At 37.6% G+C, this 25,223-nt stretch overlaps 3 protein-coding genes across 5 annotated transcripts in view; 2 read left to right on the top strand and 1 right to left on the bottom strand.

Annotated features, from left to right (window-relative positions):
- Positions 1 to 8,377, top strand: part of LOC137402181 (mitochondrial dicarboxylate carrier-like) — a 40,330-nt gene extending 31,953 nt beyond the window's left edge. For all 3 annotated transcript variants that reach the window (XM_068088662.1, XM_068088663.1, XM_068088664.1), the window contains 2 exons: positions 7,166 to 7,337; positions 7,780 to 8,377. In XM_068088662.1, the coding sequence (XP_067944763.1) occupies positions 7,166 to 7,323 (158 nt within the window). In that variant the 3' untranslated portion in view covers positions 7,324 to 7,337; positions 7,780 to 8,377. The remainder of the gene's footprint in view (positions 1 to 7,165; positions 7,338 to 7,779) is intronic.
- Positions 8,378 to 19,949: 11,572 nt separating this feature from the next.
- LOC137402527 (homeobox-like protein HDP1) lies at positions 19,950 to 20,876 on the top strand. Its single transcript, XM_068089028.1, has one exon. It carries the CDS (start codon positions 19,950 to 19,952, stop codon positions 20,874 to 20,876), a length of 927 nt encoding a protein of 308 aa, XP_067945129.1.
- Positions 20,877 to 23,097: 2,221 nt separating this feature from the next.
- On the bottom strand, positions 23,098 to 24,432 carry LOC137402528 (protein FAM200A-like). Its single transcript, XM_068089029.1, has 3 exons — positions 24,413 to 24,432; positions 24,095 to 24,314; positions 23,098 to 23,781 (listed from the first exon to the last, which is right to left on the bottom strand). The coding sequence occupies exons 1-3, from the start codon at positions 24,430 to 24,432 to the stop codon at positions 23,098 to 23,100; spliced, it is 924 nt and encodes a 307-aa protein (XP_067945130.1).
- Positions 24,433 to 25,223: the final 791 nt, after the last annotated feature.

Below are 25,223 nucleotides of genomic sequence, written 5' to 3' on the forward strand. Positions count from 1 at the left end.
CTACTGCCACTACCATGGTAAGCTTATGAGGTTTGTAGCTGCTATTTTTACTGCTTACTTCAAGTAAGTTATCAAGATACTGTAAAAGTATGATATTTTGTTAGTGCCCAAGTATCCAGATGCGGAGAGCCTGGTACCATCTGAAAGACTGCGACATCTACAACATGGTGTGTAGGCAGAGGAGATTATGCGCGTATAGATCTCTGGTATTCTGGACATATCCAACAGGACTTAGGAGGGGAGAGCGACGACCACTACCAGCCTGCGTGTATAACATGGTGCGAGCTGCATACCCTGGCACTGAAGATGAGGATGAATACGCAGATATGGCGCATACAGAATTTGAATTTACTGCAGTGGAGTGATTTTTATATACTTTATTTTACAAATATACTATAAAGATATAATTTCTATTTAATATAAATTAATATATTTATACACTTAAACTTTGTAGGCAATGTATAATATATACAAAAATAAAAAAGTAAAAGACAATGAATGCAAACGGCGAACAGCAAAATAAATGTAGCAAATAGAGTTGAACTACGAACAGAGAAAATTCACAGGAATACAGTCAGACAATGGAAAAAATGTGGCTTGACAAACTTCTCGTCTCCTGTCTGGCTGCTTCCTCTACCTCATCAACGAACCTGCAGCTATAATCATCAACAAAAGATAAATGACAAAAAAAATTAAACACTTCATTGTCTTGCCACATCTGCCAAAGTATTGTCTGGCAGACTGGCTTATGAATTATAATCAGCAGTATGATTAGCTATTACTGAGAGATTCTCAGTAATAGCTAAATATTATATATATAAAATATTTATATTGTAAGATTGAAATATTGAAAATATTTAAAATTTAGAAATATTTAAAAAATCAATCATTTTTACAGTTAATAAATAGTAAAAAATTTAACAGCAGCTAGCAACTACAAAATATCTAGCAGAGTTCTACAGTTTGATTTGCGGCAATTAAGTGAAACACTCGAATGTAAAATAGCGTTGTTAGGCAGGCATGAGAAAGCAGCAAGCGTATGACAAGGCAAGCCTATGTTTAGCTTCTTCAGGAAGCACACACATACTTACTGCAAGCAGGCTAAAATAAATATTGTTGTAAAGACAGTGAGTACATATAATCGATGAAATAATACGCATTATCAAATACGAACTAGCAGTTACTATATTTCTTACCCCTCAAAGCTTTCTTCTGAAACCTCGTCTTCCGTCTCACTGTTATCTGAATCTGGCACCCATTCTTCTTCATCCAAGGCTTTACCCTAAAAGAAGCATAGAAAATGAAGAAAAGTGCTATGGCATTTTAGGAAACTCATCTAAGTCTTTAACGTAAAAGAAGCATGAGAAAAGGAAAAATTGCTATGACATTTTATCAAAGTATTTGTAACTTACCAGATCTTCCTCTCGTTCCTGCATCTCATCACTAGTATCACTCTCCATAATTAGAGAATAACGTTGTAACTGCTTAGATGTAGAAGGAATGGAGCTTGCTTCATCGACTACAGGCATTTTTCTTTTAGATGGAGGTGAGACTGGAAGATCAGGCCTGTGAATAAATGTTTATAGACTATCAATATATATTGTAAAAAAGAATCCCGTCCGACCATATGAAACAAGTTAACTGTACTCACTGTTTAGCATCGGTCTGGGTTGAAATCGACCGATACTTAGGACGGTGAAGACATTTCCGTAGCTGTACCCCTTTGTCAACCTTAGAGGACTTTCCAGGTCCAAAGGACTCGGCAGGCTGAGGATTACGAACTGGTATTTTCGATTGTGAATGAGAAAAAAAGGTTGCTGTCCTAGGCACTGCAGGAACACTGTAATATATAGACAAGAATTTTTTTTCCGTAAAACACGAGTTGTTTTATATTTTCAAATTGGAAGCTCATAACATAACTTGTGAAATTCAAAGATTCCTAGTACTGTGCATTATCACATCTTACACCACTTACGCATCAGCAAGTAAGCCTCGCACCACTGCTCTGCGCTCTCTTGTAGGCAAAAGGGTAATTGGCTTTTGCTTCCTTGGGGTAGCAGCAGAATCAGCTTTAATGTGCAGGTTTCGTGTGGGAATTATATCCGAGTGCTTCTTTAACATGAGCCGGATATCTTCTCCTTGTTGGTACCTGTATTGGTGGTAGTTGCTGAAGCATTCCTCAGTAAAATGCCGGAAGCAAATTCTAGATATGGTTTTATATCGAAAATTTGCTACATGTTTCTTCACAAATGCTGTCCATTTGGCTCGCTGTACATCTGTTGATGTCCTTCCCCGAGGCCAAGCAAATAGATGTTTGGTCTCTTCGCAATTAGCTGCGGCACAGGAGAGAGCCCAATGTCGACTTGAAGACATTTCACTGCTACAACGAAACATTGAAGTGGTTATGCAGACTATTCTTAACAAATAGAAAAATATCACGATATTCAAGTGATTAACCTAATGTGACTTTGAAGAAAATGCTTAATATCCATAATATGGCCGAGATTTATGTTCGTACAAATACGTGGTGTGTCTACCTTATCTTAAAACTAAAAAGTTTAAAGATACGAAAAAGTGAAGTAAGTTGAATAACTACAGCTGTATAACCATGATTAATATTTCATACTTAAAGTATTTTCGTCAATTGAAATGGCAGATCGACTAGTAAACCAGTCGAATGAACTACAACAGCGTTCTGCAATTATGAACTAAAATAGTATGGCTAATGTTGTTTTAATTTATAGAGCAACAGATCAAAACAAATGAAAATACTAATTGACTTACTAACTAAATAATGATTTGCCTTTTCATTTTAGTTTTTGTCAAACACAACGAAAGTTGGAAATTGTGAGAAAAAGTTATTCATATAAATACGAAGGTGTGTCTATCTTATCTTAAAACGACAACGTTTAAAGATACGTAAAAGTGAACGAAGTTGAATAACTACAGTATAACCACGATTAATATTTCATACTTAAAGTATTTTCGTCAATTGAAATGACAGATTGACTAGTAAACCAGTCGAGCTAACTACAACAGCGTTCTGCAACTATGAACTAAAATAGTATGGCTAATGTTGTTTTAATTTATAGAGCAACAAATCAAAACAAATGAAAATACTATTCACTTACTAAATAATGATTTGCCTTTTCACTTTAGTCTCTGTCAAACACAACGAAAGTTGGAATTTATGAGCAAAAGTTATTCGTATTTTCGCAATACCGGTATATCGGTAGTAGCTTTATCAGCTAGTAGTTTCACGTTCGAGTAGCAATTGAGAACTGCGCTGACACAGAGACCGTAATCAACTTAGTTCGCTTGACCTAATTACTGTAGACCGGTAGAATTGGTAGTCGGTACCCAAATGTTTACACAACATTTGGAGAAAGTGAGTAGAACAAATTTTCAATTTTCTTTATTTGAGGCCTTTTAAACATTCATAATAATGCATCTGTAGCAGGATTTAAAATTTTATTCTAGCCAACATGAGCAAATACAAAATAAGATATATGCCAATAGAGCCGCGTAAGGCTAGACTTTTATCGCAAATAGCCGATGTGAATACGAGAGATAGAGACAGGTTGCCAAACGCGTTACGTCATTTTTGGCGAGGCTGGGCACGTTTTTGTGGCCTGAGCGTTTTTACGGCGATCAGATTTTTTCGGTTTTAATCTTCAAATATCTTGGCAATGCGATTGCGTAACACAACAAACAACATATCAACTGATAGAGAAAAAAAAATGCTTTCTTTTAAGATCAACTTAAATTTTGACGCAACTACATCTTTAGGTCGCTATCTTGCTAGTTCAGCTCAGTTTTGTTGTTTTCCTACTTAGCTTCCCTATTCAGACTCATCTTTAGCGCTGTTCAGATTTTTTAACTATAGCTAATAAATGGAATCAATTAAATCAATCATCAATCTCGGTTATCATTTGGAATTTTCTACAAATTATATTAGTTACATCATTTATTCTAGAGGCAGTTATATTATTATTTTGTATAATATGCATTATGATTATTATATTAATCATAAAAAATAATCATAGATAAGATAATAGATAAATAGAAAAATCAAATCAAAAGTTATCGTTTTCTTTTCTTACAGCAAGAGCAGCACGGTCAAGTTATTCTTTTTAAAATTATGGCTGTAGTGAACTTACAGTCTGTTAATAGTGACGATAATCATGAAAATCAACTGAATGCTGCAGAATGCTGCAAAATTCACATTCTCATTTCTTATTCTAAGCAAACTGCAAATCGCGGATGTCGCATATAAACTATACACGCGCCATTCGTTGAACAGAGGATCTTCGGAGCATATCCGTGGAGAGCGAGTTAAAATTTGAAGCACAATAGTCAAAATCTGGTCTTCTGTTTTGAAAAATCATGGCAAGGGGTTGTGGGCAAATGCCTTTACCACACAATGTTTGCTTGATTTTGCTGAGAAACCAGAGCTAGCCTGTAAATTCTTTACTATCGCAAGAAGCGTTTCACATCTCGTAGCCTAAAACAATCATTATATGTAACGAAGGTAAGGGTGCGCAACTCCGGCACATTACCAATAACTCTTCATTTGTCACAGTTCTCAGGATTTTCGAAGGGTTTTCCTCTGATTCGTCATTAGGTAGACCTGTGTTTGGCTGGCTATATCTCAGCTTCTAGTGGGTCAATCTCCTTGATTCTTTTTTTAGTACATCAGTCAACACCTCAAGATAACTAATAAAGGATATTAATATTATGCTTTCTCTATTCTTTAAATATGTTACCAAGTCTTTGAAAGGTTACCGCAATATTTTAAAACTAACCCATCTGATCGGATTATACATGAGTTGACAGATTAATTCAGCCTAAAATCGAAATAAAAACTTCCCAAGCCTATTTTAACCAATTTTAAGACCGGCCAATGAAACGCCGATAAGACGGTTTGACAGAGAGTAGAACTATTAAGTCGTGTGCATTTCATGAAAAAAAGCGTGCACATTTCACCAGTCTATCACATTGTCCAATTGCCGAAGGTTTCTGTAATTAATGTTGATGTACTGAACAGTATTCGTTTTTTTTCCGACTTAACTGGACACCAACAATTTGGACACTTATAATGAATACTTTGGTATTCCAACTGATGTCCAAAGCAGTGAAAGTAAAGGAAATGGCGATGATATTTTTATAACGATTTTTATAAGATTACAATATTTTATTGTAAGAATAATTATTCGATTTTATAAGATTTAGTTATAAGAATAATCATTCAAATTTACAAGATCGGAGTGTATAGGGACCGATGGTGTGCAATATATTACTGTTCTTTCTTTTCTAAAGCATTTGTTGATGGTACTACGGCTGTGCCCAATTTTGCGGTACTGCCAAGGCGATTTTAGTATCTGCAAAATTAAGTAATAGGCCTACATTTTCTTATAGATACACATCTATTTCTATGACAACCAACTAAAATCTGTTTAGATTTTTAAATTCAGCATAATTTTTTAGATATAAATACAGAAATCTAGATAAATATTACAACCTCTTGATATTGGTTGCTATGGCCTGGTATGCTATGGTTGCTACATACAGCCCCCCCAGCTATATATTGTATGTTTATTTGTGTATATATGTATGTATATATGTATATGTATGTATATATGTATATGTATGTATATAGTTATATGGGTATATATATGTATATGTATGTATATATGTATATGGGTATATATATATATATGTATATGTATGTATATATGTATATGTATGTATATATGTATATGTATGTATATGTGTATGTGTATATGGGTATATATATATGTATATGTATGTATATATGTATGTGAATGTGTATATGGGTATATATATATGTATGTGTATATGTATGTATATATGTATATGTATGTGTATATGGGTATATACATGTATATATGTATATGTATGTATATTACACAGCAGCTTGCCATTTTACTTCTAATATTGCATTTCTCCTATTGCAGGGAGAGATATAAATATATCATATATCATCTTTTCCTTTCATTATTGCTGTTTGTTGTATATAATAACACCCACACCCAGTACATTACAGCTACCATTGCAGTTACCCTATTGCACTGCAGTGCCATTTGACTGCTAATATTGCATTTCTCAACCATCAGTACCCTTTCTTTTTCCATTATCACTTAAGTTGTGGGCTGTATGTATTCCCCTATATGACAGGGAAATTTCTAGTATTAACATTATTATTGTCATAGTCCAAGGTGTGAAATGATTGTAAGGCTTGGACATTGGCTAGGCATTGTAAGGCATGGACATTGGCTAGGCATTATAAGGCTTGAACATTGGCTAGGCATTGTAAGGCATGGACATTGGCTAGGCATTGTAAGGTTTGGACATTGGCTAGGCATTGTAAGTCTTGGACATTGGCTAGGCATTGTAAGGCATGGACATTGGCTAGGCATTGTAAGGTTTGGACATTGGCTAGGCATTGTAAGGTTTGGACATTGGCTAGGCATTGTAAGGCATGGACATTGGCTAGGCATTGTAAGGTTTGGACATTGGCTAGGCATTGTAAGGCATGGACATTGGCTAGGCATTGTAAGGTTTGGACATTGGCTAGGCATTGTAAGTCTTGGACATTGGCTAGGCATTGTAAGGCATGGACATTGGCTAGGCATTGTAAGGTTTGGACATTGGCTAGGCATTGTAAGGTTTGGACATTGGCTAGGCATTGTAAGGCTTGGACATTGGCTAGGCATTGTAAGTCTTGGACATTGGCTAGGCATTGTAAGGCTTGGACATTGGCTAGGCATTGTAAGTCATGGACATTGGCTAGGCATTGTAAGTCTTGGACATTGGCTAGGCATTGTAAGGCTTGGACATTGGCTAGGCATTGTAAGTCTTGGACATTGGCTAGGCATTGTAAGGCATGGACATTGGCTAGGCATTGTAAGGTTTGGACATTGGCTAGGCATTGTAAGGTTTGGACATTGGCTAGGCATTGTAAGGCTTGGACATTGGCTAGGCATTGTAAGGCTTGGACATTGGCTAGGCATTGTAAGGCTTGGACATTGGCTAGGCATTGTAAGCCTTGGACATTCAGTGCCTCCCGCTGTCCCATTCACTATATTTCTTTGCATTTCATAAGATGCTGCCTCACTGTTTTCTTGGCTATTACATGCTTCAGGAATTGGTGCGTGTGCCAGAGACATCTCATCAAATGGACTTGCAGCTTTCTATAAAGGTTTTATTCCTGCCTTTACTCGTCTCGGACCCCAAACTGTCCTCACTTTCCTTTTTTTTGAGCAATTCAGACTCCGATTCGGGCGGACTGTCCCTGTATAGTGCGGCAGTTTCAGGTGCGTCACTTTTACAACTTCCTGTCCTACTTTACCTACTTCCTGTTTGACTTTTACAGCTTCCTGTCTTGCTTCTACAATTTCGTGTCTTTTACAACTTGTTTTGCTTGTACAGTTTCCTGTCTTGCAGTGTGTACTTCATGTCTTACTTTACCAACTTCCTGTCTTGTTTTACCAACTTCCTGTCTTACTTTGCCAACTTCTTGTCATACTTTACCAACTTCCCGTCTCACTTTACCAACTTCCTGTCTTGCTTTACCAGCTTCCTGTCTTACTTCACCAATTGTCTGTCTTATTTTACCAACTTCCTGTTTTGCTTTACCAACTCCTTGTCTTACATTTTTCCTTAGCCTACCTTGTAGATAGTGTTACCTTCATTACACATGTTGTTCATTTGATTTGCTTCATTTGATTAGTAATTGCTCTATGAATAAATTTCCAGGAACATACCTATGGATAAACTTCTAGAAAGTTCGCTACGGATAAACCTTTCAAGTCATAGCTTGTAAGCACTCTACCATCTCCATAAATTGTAATTAACCTTTTAGGGCTCATCTACTATGCTGTTATTCAGCAGTAAGCAGCCCTCCTTCCATTAACACAGCTTTTAACTTTTCTCAGTCTCTATTGTAGTGCTAGTTTTTTGATTTGTATGTCTTTTGCTGTATCATCACAAATTAATTGGTGCTATTGATCTTATATTGATCTTATATATTTCTATCAATTTCATTCAATATCCGTTCTTAGGTTATTACTTTATAGTTTTGTAATTGAGTGCATTAGATTAGGGTTTTTGTGATTCTTTCTCATTTTAAAAGCTTGATAAAGCTCTAGTCTAAGGTTTTTATTGTTCTGGTGATTGTATATGAGCCATAATAGGGTTGGTACTGCTATGATGTCGTAAGTCTTCAGATTGCTTTGTTAGCCTCGGGTCACCGTGCCGGTGTCTAATTTTCTGTGAACTTATCATCTTACCTTTTGTAGCACGATTTTATTCACTAATTTTGTATATTGTCTAATACAGCCATTTATGTTCCTCATTGTGTTATCACTTCTCTGTAAAAACAATTAGAAAGTCTCTAAAAGTTTTCAACAAATTTTATAGGATAATGAGACAACTCCAAATAAAAACGTTACCAATTTAGTTACCCGGAGCTCGGCTTGAAAAGTGCAGGTTGTAAAGCAATAGTAAGACTCTATTTTATACTACACATCATTTAGGCACATCATTGCTGCTTGTCTAGATAACACATTGAAATATACATGGATCAGTAGTATCTGATCCACGCTCACTCAGCTGTCTTCAAACATGGAATTACTCTTTCAACTGTGTTCTTTGTAAGCATTAGAAACATTCAACTTGTGGCTGCAGCCAGAACAGATTACACTGTTATGTTTCATGTGATGTAAGGCTCCTTCAGCTTCCTTAAAGCTTGACTTACAACCAAATTCGTCATCGAAATAAATAGATGCCGAACTACTGACAGCGTTTTCGTGATGGCTGTGATTAACTTCGTTTTTTAGCTTTTAAAAGCTTGTAATCACATTTCCACATATTTTGCATATACAACATATCAGAGTAAGACATGGTGAATCTTTTGATACCAAATAACTGTAATGTGAATTTTGCTGCAAGTCAACCTTTGAAGGAAGTTCCTTAAAATTTTTCTAAGCAACCATTCCCTTATCTGCCCATGAAGTGCGTGAGACTGAGTTTGAGACGATCCGCTTGTGTACTGACCCACTGTCTACAATAAAATATACGTTACGGTCAGCTTAAACAAAAGCTCATATTCTGTTTGAGGACCTGAACAATAGAAGGATTAACCAAAAAGTAATCTGAAACAGAAGAAAAATTTGATTATTATTGTTTAATAAGTACATAATGATATGCAGCATGTTCGTTTTTGTTCAAACGTTGTTCAACAGTGTCCTTTTTGCTGTGACACTTTCAGCCTTGGATAAAAGAAAAAGGACTTTGGCGTTGTACCATGCCTTCAAATGCAATGAGGGCTGGCTTAACCATTGCTATACTTTTACTTGAGATACAAACCGGGCTCTACCAGTGTTACACCATGCACTCTGATACAAAGATGGATAGCTTTACCATTGTTACGCAATGACTTGAGATACATTGAATGCTCTATCATTGTTGCACCACGACTTGAGATACATTGAAGGCTCTATAACTGTTACACCACGACTTGAGATACATTGAAGGCTCTATCATTGTTGCACCACGACTTGAGATACATTGAAGGCTCTATAACTGTTACACCACGACTTGAGATACATTGAAGGCTCTATCACTGTTACGCCACGACTTGAGATACATTGAAGGCTCTATCACTGTTACGCCACAGCTTGAGATACATTGAAGGCTCTATCATTGTTACGCCACGACTTGAGATACATTGAAGGCTCTATCATTGTTGCACCACGACTTGAGATACATTGAAAGCTCTATCATTGTTGCACCACGACTTGAGATACATTGAAAGCTCTATCATTGTTGCACCACGACTTGGGATACATTGAAAGCTCTATCATTGTTGCACCACGACTTGAGATACATTGAATGCTCTATCATTGTTGCACCACGACTTGAGATACATTGAAGGCTCTATGACTGTTGCACCACGACTTGAGATACATTGAAAGCTCTATCATTGTTGCACCACGACTTGGGATACATTGAAAGCTCTATCATTGTTGCACCACGACTTGAGATACATTGAATGCTCTATCATTGTTGCACCACGACTTGAGATACATTGAAGGCTCTATCATTGTGATGCCACGACTTGAGATACATTGAAAGCTCTATCATTGCTGCACCATGACTTGAGATACATTGAAGGCTCTATGACTGTTGCACCACGACTTGAGATACATTGAAAGCTCTATCATTGTTGCACCACGACTTGGGATACATTGAAAGCTCTATCATTGTTGCACCACGACTTGAGATACATTGAATGCTCTATCATTGTTGCACCACGACTTGAGATACATTGAAGGCTCTATAACTGTTATACCACGACTTGAGATACATTGAAGGCTCTATCACTGTTACGCCACGACCTGAGATACATTGAAGGCTCTATCACTGTTGCGCCACAGCTTGAGATACATTGAAGGCTCTATCATTGTTACGCCACGACTTGAGATACATTGAAGGCTCTATCATTGTTGCACCACGACTTGAGATACATTGAAAGCTCTATCATTGTTGCACCACGACTTGAGATACAATGAAGGCTCTATGACTGTTACACCACGACTTGAGATACATTGAAGGCTCTATCACTGTTACACCACGACTTAAGATACATTGAAGGCTCTATCACTGTTGCGCCGCGACTTGAGATACGTTGAAGGCTCTATCACTGTTATGCCACGACTTGAGATACGTTGAAGGCTCTATCATTGTTACGCCATGACTTCAGATACATTTAATGTTGTTTAGATACTTTGAACATTCCGTTTATTGACAGAAACTTTATTAGCTGTGTTCATCTTGACAGTTGTGAACAAAGAGAAGGTATTATGAAAAGGCTATTGTAACAAAAAGCAGAAAGCACAACGAGATAGCTTTTAAAAACCATGAAGCTGCTATTATTACAATACTCAATTACATGGATGCACCAACAGCCAGTTTGTGACACAAAAAAAATACAATGATCGTACAATACAAATCAACAACAAATACAAATTAACGAAAAAGCAATAATATAACAGTTTTGTGTTCAGTGGTCAGACAATTAACTCAAACCCAACATGTCTCTAAATTTGACAAATCGATCACTTGGCAGCGGCTTCGTGAATATGTCAGCGATATTATCATTTCTCGAACAAAACTCGGTACAGACATCACCAGCTTCAATCGCCTCACGAACGTAGTGGTATTTTACATATATGTGTTTTGTACACTTGCTAGTTTTCTGGCTGTTTGCGATCGCTGCAGCTGATTGATTATCTACAAAGATGATTGTAGAATTAAGTTGCGTGGTTCCAATATCTGAAAATAGCTGACGTAACCACATGCACTCAACAACACCATCAAACAACGCAATATATTTTGATTCCATATTAGAGAGAGCAACGACTGACTGACGCTTGCTGGACCAGCTGATTGGACAACCAGCATTAATGAAGACTGCACCCGATTTCGAATGCCGGTCAGCGTCGCTCGCATAATCTGCATCTGTGTATCCAACCATTGGTTTACCTTGCTTTTTAAAATTCAGGCATAAATCCTTGGTGCCTTTCAGGAAGCGTATTACTCGTTTGGCTGCGGTCAAGTGAGTCTGGGTGGAGCAAGCGTTGAACTTGGCTAAAGCTCCCACTGCTTCAGCAATATCTGGACGAGTAGATACTGCAGCATATATGTAGTAGACTTCCTACCATCGATTGATAGAGATTGGGATCTGCTAATTTGCTTCCATCCTTGTGACTCAGCTTTACATCATATGCTGCCGGAGTTGTGACAGGCTTACAGTTTTCCATGTTGAACTTTTGAATTATTTGTTGAATGTAAGGCTTCTGACTTAGACGCATCGAATTTTCTCCCCTCTCAATAAGTAATCCCAGACAATGATGAAGCGGTCCGAGATCCGTCATTTTGAAACGAGACGAGAGAGCTAATTTTAATTCATTCATCTGAGCACCAGTGTCTGACATTATACACAAGTCATCTACGTAGACACCAATCATCACTATCTGGTCATTTTTCCAGCGAATATACACACAGTTGTCAGCGGAGGACTGCATGAAACCTAATGATTTAAGAAATTCATCTAATACCATGTTCCAACATTTGGGCGACTGTTTAAGTCCATACAGCGAGCGGTTAAGTTTGCAGACTAAATTTTCTTTACCCGACTCAACAAAACCCTCTGGCTGTTCCATATATACCTGTACATCTTCTGACAGTTTTCCATTCAAAAAAGCCGTTTGTACATCCATTTGGTGTATCATCATATCTCTCTCAACAGCATCCGATAAGAGTGCTTGCAGAGATGTTCTGTGGATCACGGGGGCGTATGTTTCATCGTAATCCACCCCAGTTTTTTGTGCATATCCCTTTGCCACAAGTCGAGCTTTGAATCTACTTATAGACCCATCAGACGAGTGTTTAGCCTTGAAAACCCACTAAGAGCCAATCGCTTTGCGCTCGGGCGAAAGATCAACTAGTTCCCATGTACCATTGTTGATCAGTGATTGATACTCATCATTGCTGGCTTTGATCCAGGCATCACGATTTGTGCTAGCCTGTGCTTGCGACAACCTAAGAGGCTCTACAATGTTGATTGCTGAGTGAGCAGAGTGACCAAGGTTGGTGAAATCATCAATACCAAACCGAACAATGGGTTGAGTAGAACGTGGTGATCGCCTATGTGTAACCGTCGATGTTAGAGGAGCCTTTTCATTTTCTGATAGGTCTACTCACCGCTTCAGAGTTGTCTACACTTGGCTTTGACGACTGATTTGGTAAACCGAGCTTGGTTTCATCAAAGGTGACATCACGTCTTACCTCTATTTTTCTAGTAATCGGATTGTTGAGTCTGTAGGCTTTAGACCTAAGGCTATACCCCACAAACACCATTGATTCTGCTTTCTCATCGAGTTTACGCCTCAGCTGATCGGTTATGTGAGCATAGGCTAAACATCTAAAAATTTTCCCGTGTCCAAGATCAGGTTTTCTGTTGTTCCATTTTTCATAAGGAGTTGTATTCCATTCAAGTGCTCGTGTGGGGAGGCGATTACGAATGTATACCGCGGTTGATATTGCCTCTGCCCAGAATGACTTTGGAAGGTGAGATTAAGAAATTAACGAGCGAGCGGCCTCACAAACAGTACGATTAAATCTCTCAGCACAGCCGTTTTAATGTGGAGAATAGCGAGTGGTGACTTGGTGATGTATACCTTGGGCTGAAAGGTAACTCTCAAACTCATTAGATGTATATTCTCCACCACCATCGCTTCTAAGTGTACCTATAGTCTGACCAGTTTAATTTGTCACTAATGATTCGTAAGTTCTAAATGCCTGGAACACGCTAGATTTGTCACGTAAAAAATATATCTGCAAATGCCTACTAAAATCATCAATAAATAAAACAAAATACTTGCTACCACCTAAAGATTCATTCTGCATAAGGCCACACACATCCGTATGTACCAATTCAAGAACCCTACTTGATTTAATGCCACGGTCAGTTTGAAATGGACGTCGAGACATTTTACTTTTCACGCAAGCTTTACAGACACCTATTTGCCGCCGGTAACATTACAACCATTTTCACACCAATGATTCATGTTTTTGAGGCTACTTCCGTTTACATGAGCGAGACGTTGATGCCACAGTAGGGAGGAGGACGCGGCAGCATTAGCAGTATGAATAGCAAACTCGACATCAAGATACATGAAATATAGCCTGTTTACTACAGATCCTGATGCTATCAACATATTTCTTTGATTCTTAATCCAGCATCTCGAATGTCCAAACTGCACTATATATAATTTTTGTGTAGCCGCTTTTACAGAAAATAGATTTCCGTGTACGTCAGGTATGTGTAGTACATTGTAAAGTGTAGCACGTCTAGTTTTATTTCCATGAATTTTTATTTGCAGCTGAACAGTACCTTTTCTGACTACTTGAACTTGAGACCCATCGGCAACAACAACGTACTCAGGTGAATCTAGCTTAAAATAATCACAAAATACAGCTTTATTTTTCGCCATGTGACTGGTAGCACCGCTGTCGATCAGCCATTTTTGAGAGTCAACATCTGTCTCCAATACAGTAAATGCCGATTCATCATCTTTGCTATTATCATCGTATGTAGCTATTTTGGCTCGGTGTGGATTTGAGTTACTGTTGTAATATCCATGACCTCGTTCTCGGCCGTGACGCGATCCACTGCTCTGATTATAGTTGTTTTTAGGACAACCGTTTTGATAATGTTGTAAAGACCCACAGATATAGCAGCCTTTGGATTGTTGCTGACTATGTTTAAAGCGGTTACTTGCTGACAGTAGAGCAGTGTCAGAGTTCGCTTTAGACCTGACACCACCAGAATCGCTGGCTGGAGTCAGTGCTCTTTGTTCCCTTTTTTGTTCTTCATTAAGCAGTTTTTTGTGTGGCGAACTGTAAAGTTATATCGTCACCGCGAGCCTCGAGTGCAGTCACTACCATTGAATAGCTTTCCGGGTGTTATATGTGTACTAAGTATGTGTGACCTTGAAGCAATGTTATGGGTGGTCTAGCTGGTGTTATCTTTATGACTCATCAGTACTGATCAAGCAGCCTAGCTAAGCAGTCGTCTTGAATTATCCTTGTCAACACTCATACAATAAAACCACCTTGAGGAAACTCCACATTATAATAGCTACCATTAACAACATATTACTATATAGTTGACAGTTATCTACTGTTATATGTTTACTAAGTATGTGTGACCTTGAAGCAATGTTATGGGTGGTCTAACTGGTGTTATCTTTATGACTCATCAGTACTGATCAAGCAGCCTAGCTAAGCAGTCGTCTTGAATTATCCTTGTCAACATTCATACAATAAAACCACCTTGAGGAAACTCCACATTATAATATGGTGTCAGGACGTCTATAGTATATAGTGTGGATTATCGCTTTTGGATAGTAATGGCAGAGGGTGGTTTGCGAGCTCCAGGTTGCTTTATATCTAATGTTGGCAACCCCAGTGAGACTAGCAGAAGCTGGCACGAATGGCTTGAACAATTTAACTTTTATATGCTAGCAACAGAGAAGTCAACAAAAGGGGGAGAAATCCAAGTAGCCATACTGTTAACCTTACTTGGACCACAGGGTCAGGAGATATTCCGAACTTTCAATCTTCCTGAAGAAGACCGCAAGGATATTGAAAAGGTTAAGGAGGCATTCACCCGGCACTTTACACCACAAGTGAAAACTATCTATGAACGGTACAAGTTTCATAACAGAACACAGCTTCTAGGTGAATCATTCGACAATTTTTTAACTGCACTACGCGGACTCTTGTCTACTTGCAATATACATGCTGATGAACAAAATAGTGCTCTGATAGGCAGAATTGTATGTGGCATTAACTCACCAGAAGTCAGAGAGGACATTCCGTGAGAACACAGAAGACTAAGATGCTGAGGTGCATGAAGGATGCCTGGCCATTAAGGCTAGAAGAGTACTTTTCAAATATGGAGGATGGAGGATGTTATATAATATATATATAACATATATATATGTATGTTATATATATATATGTTATATATATATGTTATATATATATGTTATATATATATGTTATATATATATACATATATATATATACATATATATATATATATATAGCCTTGAAAAGTGTCAGAGTTCATATAGCCTTGAGAGTGTCAGAGTGGCATACGAAACCTCTACATGGTGCTTACCACCAACAAATATCTAAGGTTGGCGATCTTCACCAGACATATATGTGGCTGAACAAAGGAAACCTAACGGCCAATACAGAGTCGCTAATCATGGCAGCCCAGGAGCAAGTGCTCCCAACAAGGCAACTCCAAACGAAAATCTATCACACTAGAGACGATCCTAGATGCAGCCTGTGCAAAGATGCACCTGAGACCATCCAACACGTCATCAGTGGATGCAGACAGCTAGCAGGGAACGCATACACTGAGCGGCATAATCATGTCGCAGGTATTGTGTATAGAAGTCTATGTGATGAGTATGGCCTTAATAAACCACAACACTGGTGGGAAGCTCCTGGTAAGGTCAATGAAAATAACCGCGCTAAGATCCTCTGGGACTTCTACATCCAAACTGACAAGCATGTCCTTGCAAACCAACCAGATATAGTGGTGGTAGACAAGGAGAACAAGAGGGCTACTATAATAGATATAGCAGTACCCAATGACTACAATATAGCCAGCAAAGAAAAAGAAAAGGTAGAAAAATATCTCCCTCTTGGAGAAGAAATTGAAAAATGCTGGAATGTAAGAACAACCGTAATCCCAGTAGTCATTGGGGCACTGGGCGCAATAACTCCGGCGCATAAAATGTGGCTTGGCCAAATACCAACAACAATCAACTCAGGTGAGTTGCAGAAAAGTGCGCTATTGGGAACAGCTAAGATCTTGAGACGAGTGCTCAAACTCCCAGGTCTCTGGTAGGAGACCCGAGTTAGAGCAGAATTTACCACCCATACGGGGTATCCGGGGTGAGGAAACAATTTTATATATATATATATATATATATGTTCAAATATGGAGGACATTATCAAATTTAACCATCATTTTGTAGATTAGTTAAAGTATAATAACGATACAAAACACATACAAGCCTATTTAAATATGTTACCAAGTCTTTGTAAATTATCGAAATTCTCTTAAAACTTACCCATCTGATCGGATTATACACAAATAGACAGATTTATTAGGATGAAAATCGTCACAAAAAGCTTGAAAAGCTTGGTTCAATAAAAGTTAAGACCGGAAATTGAAACACCGGGCGACAGAGAATAGAACCATTAAGTCGTGCGCATTTCGCGAAAAAATAACGTGCACATTTCACCAGTCTATGGCATTGTCGACGGTTTCTGTAATTAACGTAGGAGTACTGAAATCGTTTCATTTTTGCCAATTTCAAATTGGCATTTTAGACACTTGAGTACTTTGGTATTCTAACTGATGTCCAATGCAGTGTAAGTAAAGGAAATGACGATATTTTTTCTAACGACTCTTATGAGATTATTACGATATTTAATTATAAGTTTGGATGATTACAGAACAATGACTACGTATGTAGTACAGATTTTCTAAAAATCTATATAAGTATCACAGCTTCTTGATATCGCTAACTATGACGTTTTTAAATGTAAACAAAATTGTGCATTGGTTTTATATTATTACTATATTAATAATATTGGTTATTCTAATAATATCAGAGCATTTTACTTCTAATATTGGCCAATATTTCATTTCTCTTATTGCTGGGGAAGAAATATAAACATATTATCTTTTCCTTTCATTATTGCTGTTTGTTGTATATAATAACACCCACACCCAGTACATTTCAGCTATACCATTGCAGTTATCCTATTGCACTGCAGTGCCATTTGACTGCTAATATTGCATTTCCCAACCATCAGTACCCTTTCCTTTTTTCCAATATCACATTGGTCGTGGGCTGTATGACAGTGGAATTTCTAGTCTTTATTATTAATGTCTTTGCATATATTTGTATGATTGGCTCTCATAAAAATAGAATAAACATAGAATGCAACTGTACATTGTTATCACAGAAGCTGAGCAAAGTGTGATTGTTCCTTTCCACCATGCAATTAAATCGGTGAAAAGAGACAGACGTACCCCATTGCACATTGTGCCCACAGTCGATACATGTTATAAACAAGTTTGCCTATCACTTGTGCATTACTCAAGTTATCTTCTATCTGACACCTACACTTGTATGTCTTTTTAGCAAGCAGTTGTGCTTCAAAATGTCGATGATGGAATCAAGCGTCCACACTCATCTTACGGTGTCCCAAGGAGTTAATTTTCTATCTGATATGAGGCCACATGTGCTGGTACATCGTAAAACAATGTTCAAGGATGCTCTTCCTGACAGATTTAATAGAGGATACAGGCCTACAGATCAAAGTTTTGTTTCTCCTGATGGTTCTCCATTGTCTAAAGCTAATTTCCACCTTTTATTGCAGCATCTCACCGCGCAGAAAAGCATATCACTGGCACGTGTGACCAAAGTGGCGCCACTCTTTTTGTGATGTAATGTAATTGTGCCAAAATTGATGTGTTCTTACATGCACACTAATGGAATATCTTCAACAATGAAGAAAGCTTTCCAATTTTATACAGGTTGCCGCTACATTCATAATGATGGATGAGACCAGAAAAGCTATTCAGGAAACTTTGAGTATAGTTAAGAAATGGAATCCAATGTGGTCGCTAAGATCGTGGATCATAGATTACGCCCAGGCAGAGTTGTCTGCTCTTGAACACCTTTTTACAGGTAATAAATAACCCTAATGGTTTACTGCACCTCTAAATTATAACTCAACTAAAAGAAGATAGTTTAGTGATAGGATATGGAGTGTATGGAGCTTGTAAAGATATGCATGTAAACGTATTTTTAGAAGAATGTCAAATCAGGCTATGTTGATGTTCTGGTATATACTATTATAATATTAAGGTGCCTTGAGTCTTGTATCTTGAGTTGCCGCTATCAGTTTTAGTTTGCGGGAAATGAAAAAATAATGGAACTTCTTCATTTATTGGAACACATTGGCTGGGGATTATTATTCAAAGTAAATGGTGAAATCACCAAAAAAATACATTTTGATGATGAAAGGAATATTTTTAATAGGATTTCTGTTAACAAGCCAGCCTATGTTTATTTTAGTTATTCTGCGCATGTCGAAGGCTGCATGACAACACCGATCTGGATACGCCTGGTGGAGAGATGGTACTGTGTGGCAGTTGCAACGAATGGTTTCATCGTCGGTGCATCATTATCAAACTTACAGATCTGAACTCTTTCACTGGAGCATGAATTGCAATGCAGAAGGTGTGATCCTATAGGTTAGGCTTTTTTCATTTACATACATGATGCAAGATTAACGTTATGGCATATGCATAAATAAAGATGTATAAACTTGTTCTATATGCTTGTGTCAACAGCTACTGTTTCCGTTTATATTGCGTAACGTCTCATTAATATGTTGAGACAGGTGCTTTTTTTTGTTTCCATTATGGCCAATTAGCACCATAAGCCATCAGGGTAGAATGTTTTATGTGTTTCTAGTATTTACATGTTGAGAGATATTTGAATACGTGTTATAGATTTATTGAAATTTTAATTTACAACGTATTTTGAACTTTTTTATAAGTGAGGTAGTGAATATTGTTTTGATACCAAAAATAATGTTGATATAACAGATATCTTGTGTCAGTTATGCTGGCCCAACATGCATATTCTGTTTAAAAGTAATTGATGTTACATATTGTACGTGTGTGCAAACAAAAAAGAGACAACGTTAAGTTGTAGATACTGTACAGTAAAACATTTAGCTGTTGATGATGATATCGTAGATCCCTGGTGCTCACTAAACCTATCATTTGGCTATTGGCCACAATCACTCCTCTGTAACTTTTGAGGAGCACAATTCTGATTTATTGTCAATCTGGCATTGCAATCATCTTTATCGTGTTCTGTTTGCCATGGTGCGGCATAGTAGTTGTACGACGGCGCAACGAGGTATTTGCGTTGTCGTACAACTACTAGCGGTATTGTACGACGACTAATTAGTGTATATTGGCGAAGTTGGTATATCGCGAAGTTGGCGAGAGGTGTAAATAGGGGGCTATAATTTTGGCAAAACCATGGTTTATAGCATAGACCTAAACTAATAAGTAAAGTTTAGTTACCATAATAAGCCATTGGTTTTTAGCCACATCTTTGGAGAAATAATTTGACCGGAATATTTCAGGCGGCATCAGGAGCAGACGAGGTGTTACTCAAAAAGTTCTTCAAGTCATCGATAAAAGCGCTCATGTTTATGTTTTGTTGACACTAAAATAAAGATGGATGGACGATTTTTCAAACGCAATTGGACCAATTAAAACTCTTATACTAGAGATATGTCAGATACTAGAGATACGTCAGATACTAAAGATACGTCACATACTAGAGATACGTCAGATACTAGAGATACATCAGATACTAGAGATACGTCAGATACTAGAGATTCGTCAGATTCTAGAAATACGTCAGATACTAGAGATACGTCAGTTACTAGAGATACGTCAGATACTAGAGATACATCAGATACTAAAGATACGTCAGATACTAGAGATACTAGAGATACATCAGATACTAGAGATACGTCAGATACTAGAGATACGTCAGATACTAGAGATACGTCAGATACTAGAGATACATCAGATACTAGAGATACATCAGATACTAGAGATACATCAGATACTAGAGATACATCAGATACTAGAGATACATCAGATACTAGAGATACATCAGATACTAGAGATACGTCAGATACTAGAGATACATCAGATACTAGAGATACATCAGATACTAGAGATACATCAGATACTAGAGATACATCAGATACTAGAGATACGTCAGATACGTCAGATACTAGAGATACGTCAGATACTAGAGATACATCAGATACTAGAGATACATCAGATACTAGAGATACGCCAGATACGTCAGATACTAGAGATACGTCAGATACTAGAGATACATCAGATACTAGAGATACATCAGATACTAGAGATACGTCAGATACGTCAGATACTAGAGATACGTCAGATACTAGAGATACATCAGATACTAGAGATACATCAGATACTAGAGATACGTCAGATACTAGAGATACATCAGATATTAGAGATACATCAGATACTAGAGATACGTCGGATACTAGAGATACGTCAGATATGTCAGATACTAGAGATACGTCAGATACTACAAATACGTCGGCCTACTCGTTAAATGCTGCCAAAAAGTGTTAGAATTTTAATAATAAATCACTCCACAAGGGGATTGTTAACGATGACAATTTGAAAGGTGAAGAATGGGTCTTTGGGTTGGATCAATTTTATGTCAAATACGATTGTATGTACTAGTATCTTTTTCAAATAAATCTATATATGTCATATCATATATTTTTGATTTGCGATGGTGTTCTTGAATCTAAATTTGATGGTGTTCTTGAATCTAAATTTGATGGTGTTCTTGAATCCAAATTTGATGGTGTTCTTGAATCTAAATTTGATAAATGATAAACGTTTAAGTCGACGCCGACCTGTAGTTCGGTGTCAAACCATCCATTAAAGGCCAGAGTTCACGGAAATGTCATTTCAGGATCATTAGTTGGCATTATTACATGTGGTTGACTCTCTCGAACACTACACTAACATCAGTGATTAGTAACTACGATGTCTCGCTCTACCCAGACTATGTATTTATGATTAATGTCTCAAGGCAAGCCGCCTTGTTTTGTTATGATTGTCAAAAGTTGAGAGTTCAATTTATGGAACTTGACCCAGATCTTTAGTGCAAGTCTAACCATGCTAGTTTTCAGACGTTAATGTAGCAATGAAATCTTCTTTGTTCTCATAAACCAAAACCTAATACATAAGTAGTAAAATTCTAAAACAAAGCAGAGTTAACACTAAGTAGTGAAAGCTAAGTAATAAAGTATCTTACGCCGATGGCCATGTCTGCCCTTAAGCGCAGTCTTGTACGTCTACAAGCGTGACTGTCAAAAGAGAAAATGAACTACTATTATAAGTGTTCTCTTTTATAGGCATTTGATTAGCCTGAGAGTGGATGTATAAGCATTAAGGGTTGTTTCTTTAGGTTACTGTGGTTGGTCATTGAGGGAGCACTGTCTTCTAGTACGTCAATGGAAATTCACCAGATGAATGAGATGGTATATTCAAAGTATTTTGTCAATGCTCGGTGTTAGCTGGCAGGAGAGTGTTTATCAGCTTCTGTTAATGGTGTCTCTAATATGCATTAGCTCATCTGTTGTAATTGATTCTTCTAAGTTTAAAGTTCTTAATTAGCATGTTGCTGCTTTTTAATTATTGGACTTTGGATACCTTCAGGACAATGGTTCTTAAAGGTTGACTTGCAACAAAATTCACATTACAGTTATTTGGTATCAAAAGATTCACCATTTTTTATCCTGTTGTGTTGCAGGTGCCAAACACGTGGAATTGTGATTACAAGCTCATAAACGAAAAGCCGCCGTAGATTGGAATCTCTTTATTTATTTGACGTATTCATTACAGTTTGGTTATCGTCTTGTCACGTGATGTTCTCACGAGAATTGAAAGGCCAATAAAAAGCTCAATATAAAATTTATTGTAGCACTAGTTGATGACAAACACTTCGGGTTTTATCGAAGACCCTGTATCAAATATAGATGCTCGCTACTTTACAGTTTTTTTGGCTTGGACTAATCGTCAAGTCTTAATCTGATTATGTGACCCAATACTTCGAAAATAATTTTTGCAGCACTTTTCAATTATCACAGGTGACCAACAGGCTTGTCATGATTATCAGACAATGATATGTACTCATTCGAGCTAAGGTTGAAAAGTTTAACGATTTTTTACGGTAAGTTATAAGATATCAGTGATATCAGATACAATAAAACAGACGCGCAAGAACCATAGACATGGTTTTTTTGAATGCGTGAAGTATATTTGTGAAAATATTTTGACGAATGATATTGCATGAAAATGTAAACAGAAACCATCATGTAACAAGTACGTCCCATTTGAGCCGTTTTGGAAAGCGAATCCAAACTACGACAGTCTCGTGTGGCTGCAATTAACTGTTCGTTTTTTAGCTTTTAAGGGCTTGTAATCACATTCCCATATATTTTGCACCTACAACACAACAGAGTAAGACATGGTGAATCTTTTCATATCAAATAACTCTAATGGGAATTTTATCGCAACTCAACCTTTAACCTTTTTGCCCCATTCCCCCTTTTCCAAACCTAAATACAGAAATTTCCCCCTCCCTACTCCTTCAAATAGTGCACTGCATCTAGATAGTGAACTTTATTTACATATATAATTTATATTCATATATATACATGTATATATGCATTTATTACAGTCATATTTACATGGAATATTAAGAATGAATGTATATTGAAACTCAATATATCTATCATTGTAAGACAGTCAGCAGACTAGTGTGATTTTTGTGTTTGTTTGGAGCTGACCAGAATTTTGATGTTAGGAGTTGTTGTAGATAGGGCACACCGTAGGTCAGCTTCTGCTTCCAGACGATTTCTAGATTTGCTCTTTATGGTTAGCATTGCTGAAAATGCTGACTCGCAAAGATATGTGGAAGCAAATGGTATGAGCATCTTGAAAGCGGCCAGGCTTATGTTGGGATACAATCTTTGGGCCTGAACCCAAAAGTGCTCTATTGATAGCTCCTTGAAGTCATCTTTTAATGCAGAGTTGTTTGTCAGCTCCAAAAACTCCTCCTGAAGCTGTTCCAAAATCTCGTGGACATTGCGCCTGAAAGGGTCTCGGGTCAGGCTCATCAATTGCTCTGTCCTAGGGTCTAACTTTGAAAAATATCTCTCAAACTCTGCTATCAAGCTGTTCAGGTGATGCTTTATGTCGGTTAGCAAAGAAGTGGAAGGAGCGTTCTTGTCAACTAATGAATGCAGAACTGGAAACGAAACTCTTACATTCCCAGTAGCCAGTCTTTCCACCCAGAGTTTGAGCTTGTCCTTGAATGCATTGATACTATCAGTTGCATTCAACACATTTCTGTCTCTACCTTGCATCTTTGTGTTCACTTCATTTATTGAACCCAATATGTCAACCAGGTAAGCAAGACACTGATGGAAGCCTTCCACCTGCATTGAAGCCAGTAGTTTGGGTTTGTTATGAGTTTTCAAGAACTCATTGACCTCTGCTCGTAGATTGAAGAAACGCAGAAGCATGTTACCCTTTGATAACCATCAAACTTTGGTGTGGAACAATAGTGATGAGTGCACAGCATCTATATCTTCGCATAACTTGTGGAAGAGACGTGTTTGCAAGGCAGAGCCTTTGATAAAGTTACTTTAATAATAATACTTTAATCACTGAAGAGAGGTGTTCCTGCAATCCTTTGGGAAGAGTTTTTGCTGCTAGCGCTTGTCTGTGAATGAAGCAATGGGTACTCACCACTAAAGGATTCTTTTCTTTTACCAACTGTGCAAATCCAGCATGACAGCCAAGCATGGCTGGGGCACCATCAGTGCAAACTCCAATTAGTTTGCCCCAGTACAGATGTTCTTCGCTGAAGAAGTCGGAAACCAGGTTCATAACATCAGCAGCTGTGGTGGTCTCTGTTAGAAGACTGCAGAACAGAAATTCTTCTTCAATTGTCTCTCTGTGCACATAGCTGCAAACACCATCAGCTGTGAAATGCTAGCAACATCAGTGGACTCATCAAGTTGAATGGCGAACATGGGAGATGACTTGATCTTTTCAATTACTTGCCTCTTTATGTCCGCAGACATATCATCGATCCTCGATTTTACTGTGCTGTATGAGAGGGGTAAATCAGCTATCTTTGAGCGGCTGTGTCTCCGAGAATAATCTTGGTACACTTCAGCAGACAAGGTTTAACTAATGTTTCACCAATGGTGTGTGGCTTCTTATCTCTGGCAATACGGTAAGACAGAGCATAAGATGCCTCCGTAATGGCCTGTGCCTGGATATGAAATCTGCCAGTGGAATCCAGTTTTGCCCGCTTGAGTTCTCCCTCTTTATCTTCAAAGAACGGCTTTGATTTATCCATGTGTTCTGCATGTTTATTTCTTAAGTGTTGCTTAAGTTGATGTGGTTTCATGGAGTCGTTAGCGAGCACTTTCATGTATTAAACACATTGTGGTACTTCGATGCCGCTTTTAATCATACAAGTAAATCCATAGGTAAGGGAAGAATCATCGTATGTTCGTCTTTTTGTCTTTGACATTTCTAACACCTACAGTATGGGATATGCAATCAAAATATTTGAATACGTTCAATATCTACATGAGCAAAACATCATACATATGTTAGGCTACAGAGCAAATTGTCAAAATGTTATACGTGTATACAAACCAAATCGGTGACTGAACAATTAATATTGCAGGTATGTATATGCATGTAGTGTAGCAATCCTTACCTTTTCCACAGTTTTAGATCTTGGCTTTATTGAAACTACTGAAATTCATTCACTCCTCACTGCCCTTTATATAAAGAAAAATGGTGCCACGGAAATCCCCTATGGCAAACTGCCAAATTCTCCCTAAAATCCTAAAATTCC

Source organism: Watersipora subatra, chromosome 8 (genome assembly GCF_963576615.1).
Source record: "Watersipora subatra chromosome 8, tzWatSuba1.1, whole genome shotgun sequence".
NCBI lineage: Eukaryota > Metazoa > Bryozoa > Gymnolaemata > Cheilostomatida > Watersiporidae > Watersipora > Watersipora subatra.

What these genes read in the sequence shown, in the direction of transcription:
- LOC137402527 (XM_068089028.1), top strand. Translation starts at nt 19,950, where the DNA reads ATGGACGATTTTTCAAACGCAATTGGACCAATTAAAACTCTTATACTA.
- LOC137402528 (XM_068089029.1), bottom strand. Translation starts at nt 24,432, where the DNA reads ATGTCTGCGGACATAAAGAG. An exon ending in ATGTCTGCGGACATAAAGAG is followed by an intron (nt 24,315 to 24,412) that starts GCAAGTAATTGA and finishes TGGTGTTTGCAG; the next exon opens with CTATGTGCACAGAGAGACAA. An exon ending in AAGAAAAGAATCCTTTAGTG is followed by an intron (nt 23,782 to 24,094) that starts GTGAGTACCCAT and finishes GCTTCAATGCAG; the next exon opens with GTGGAAGGCTTCCATCAGTG.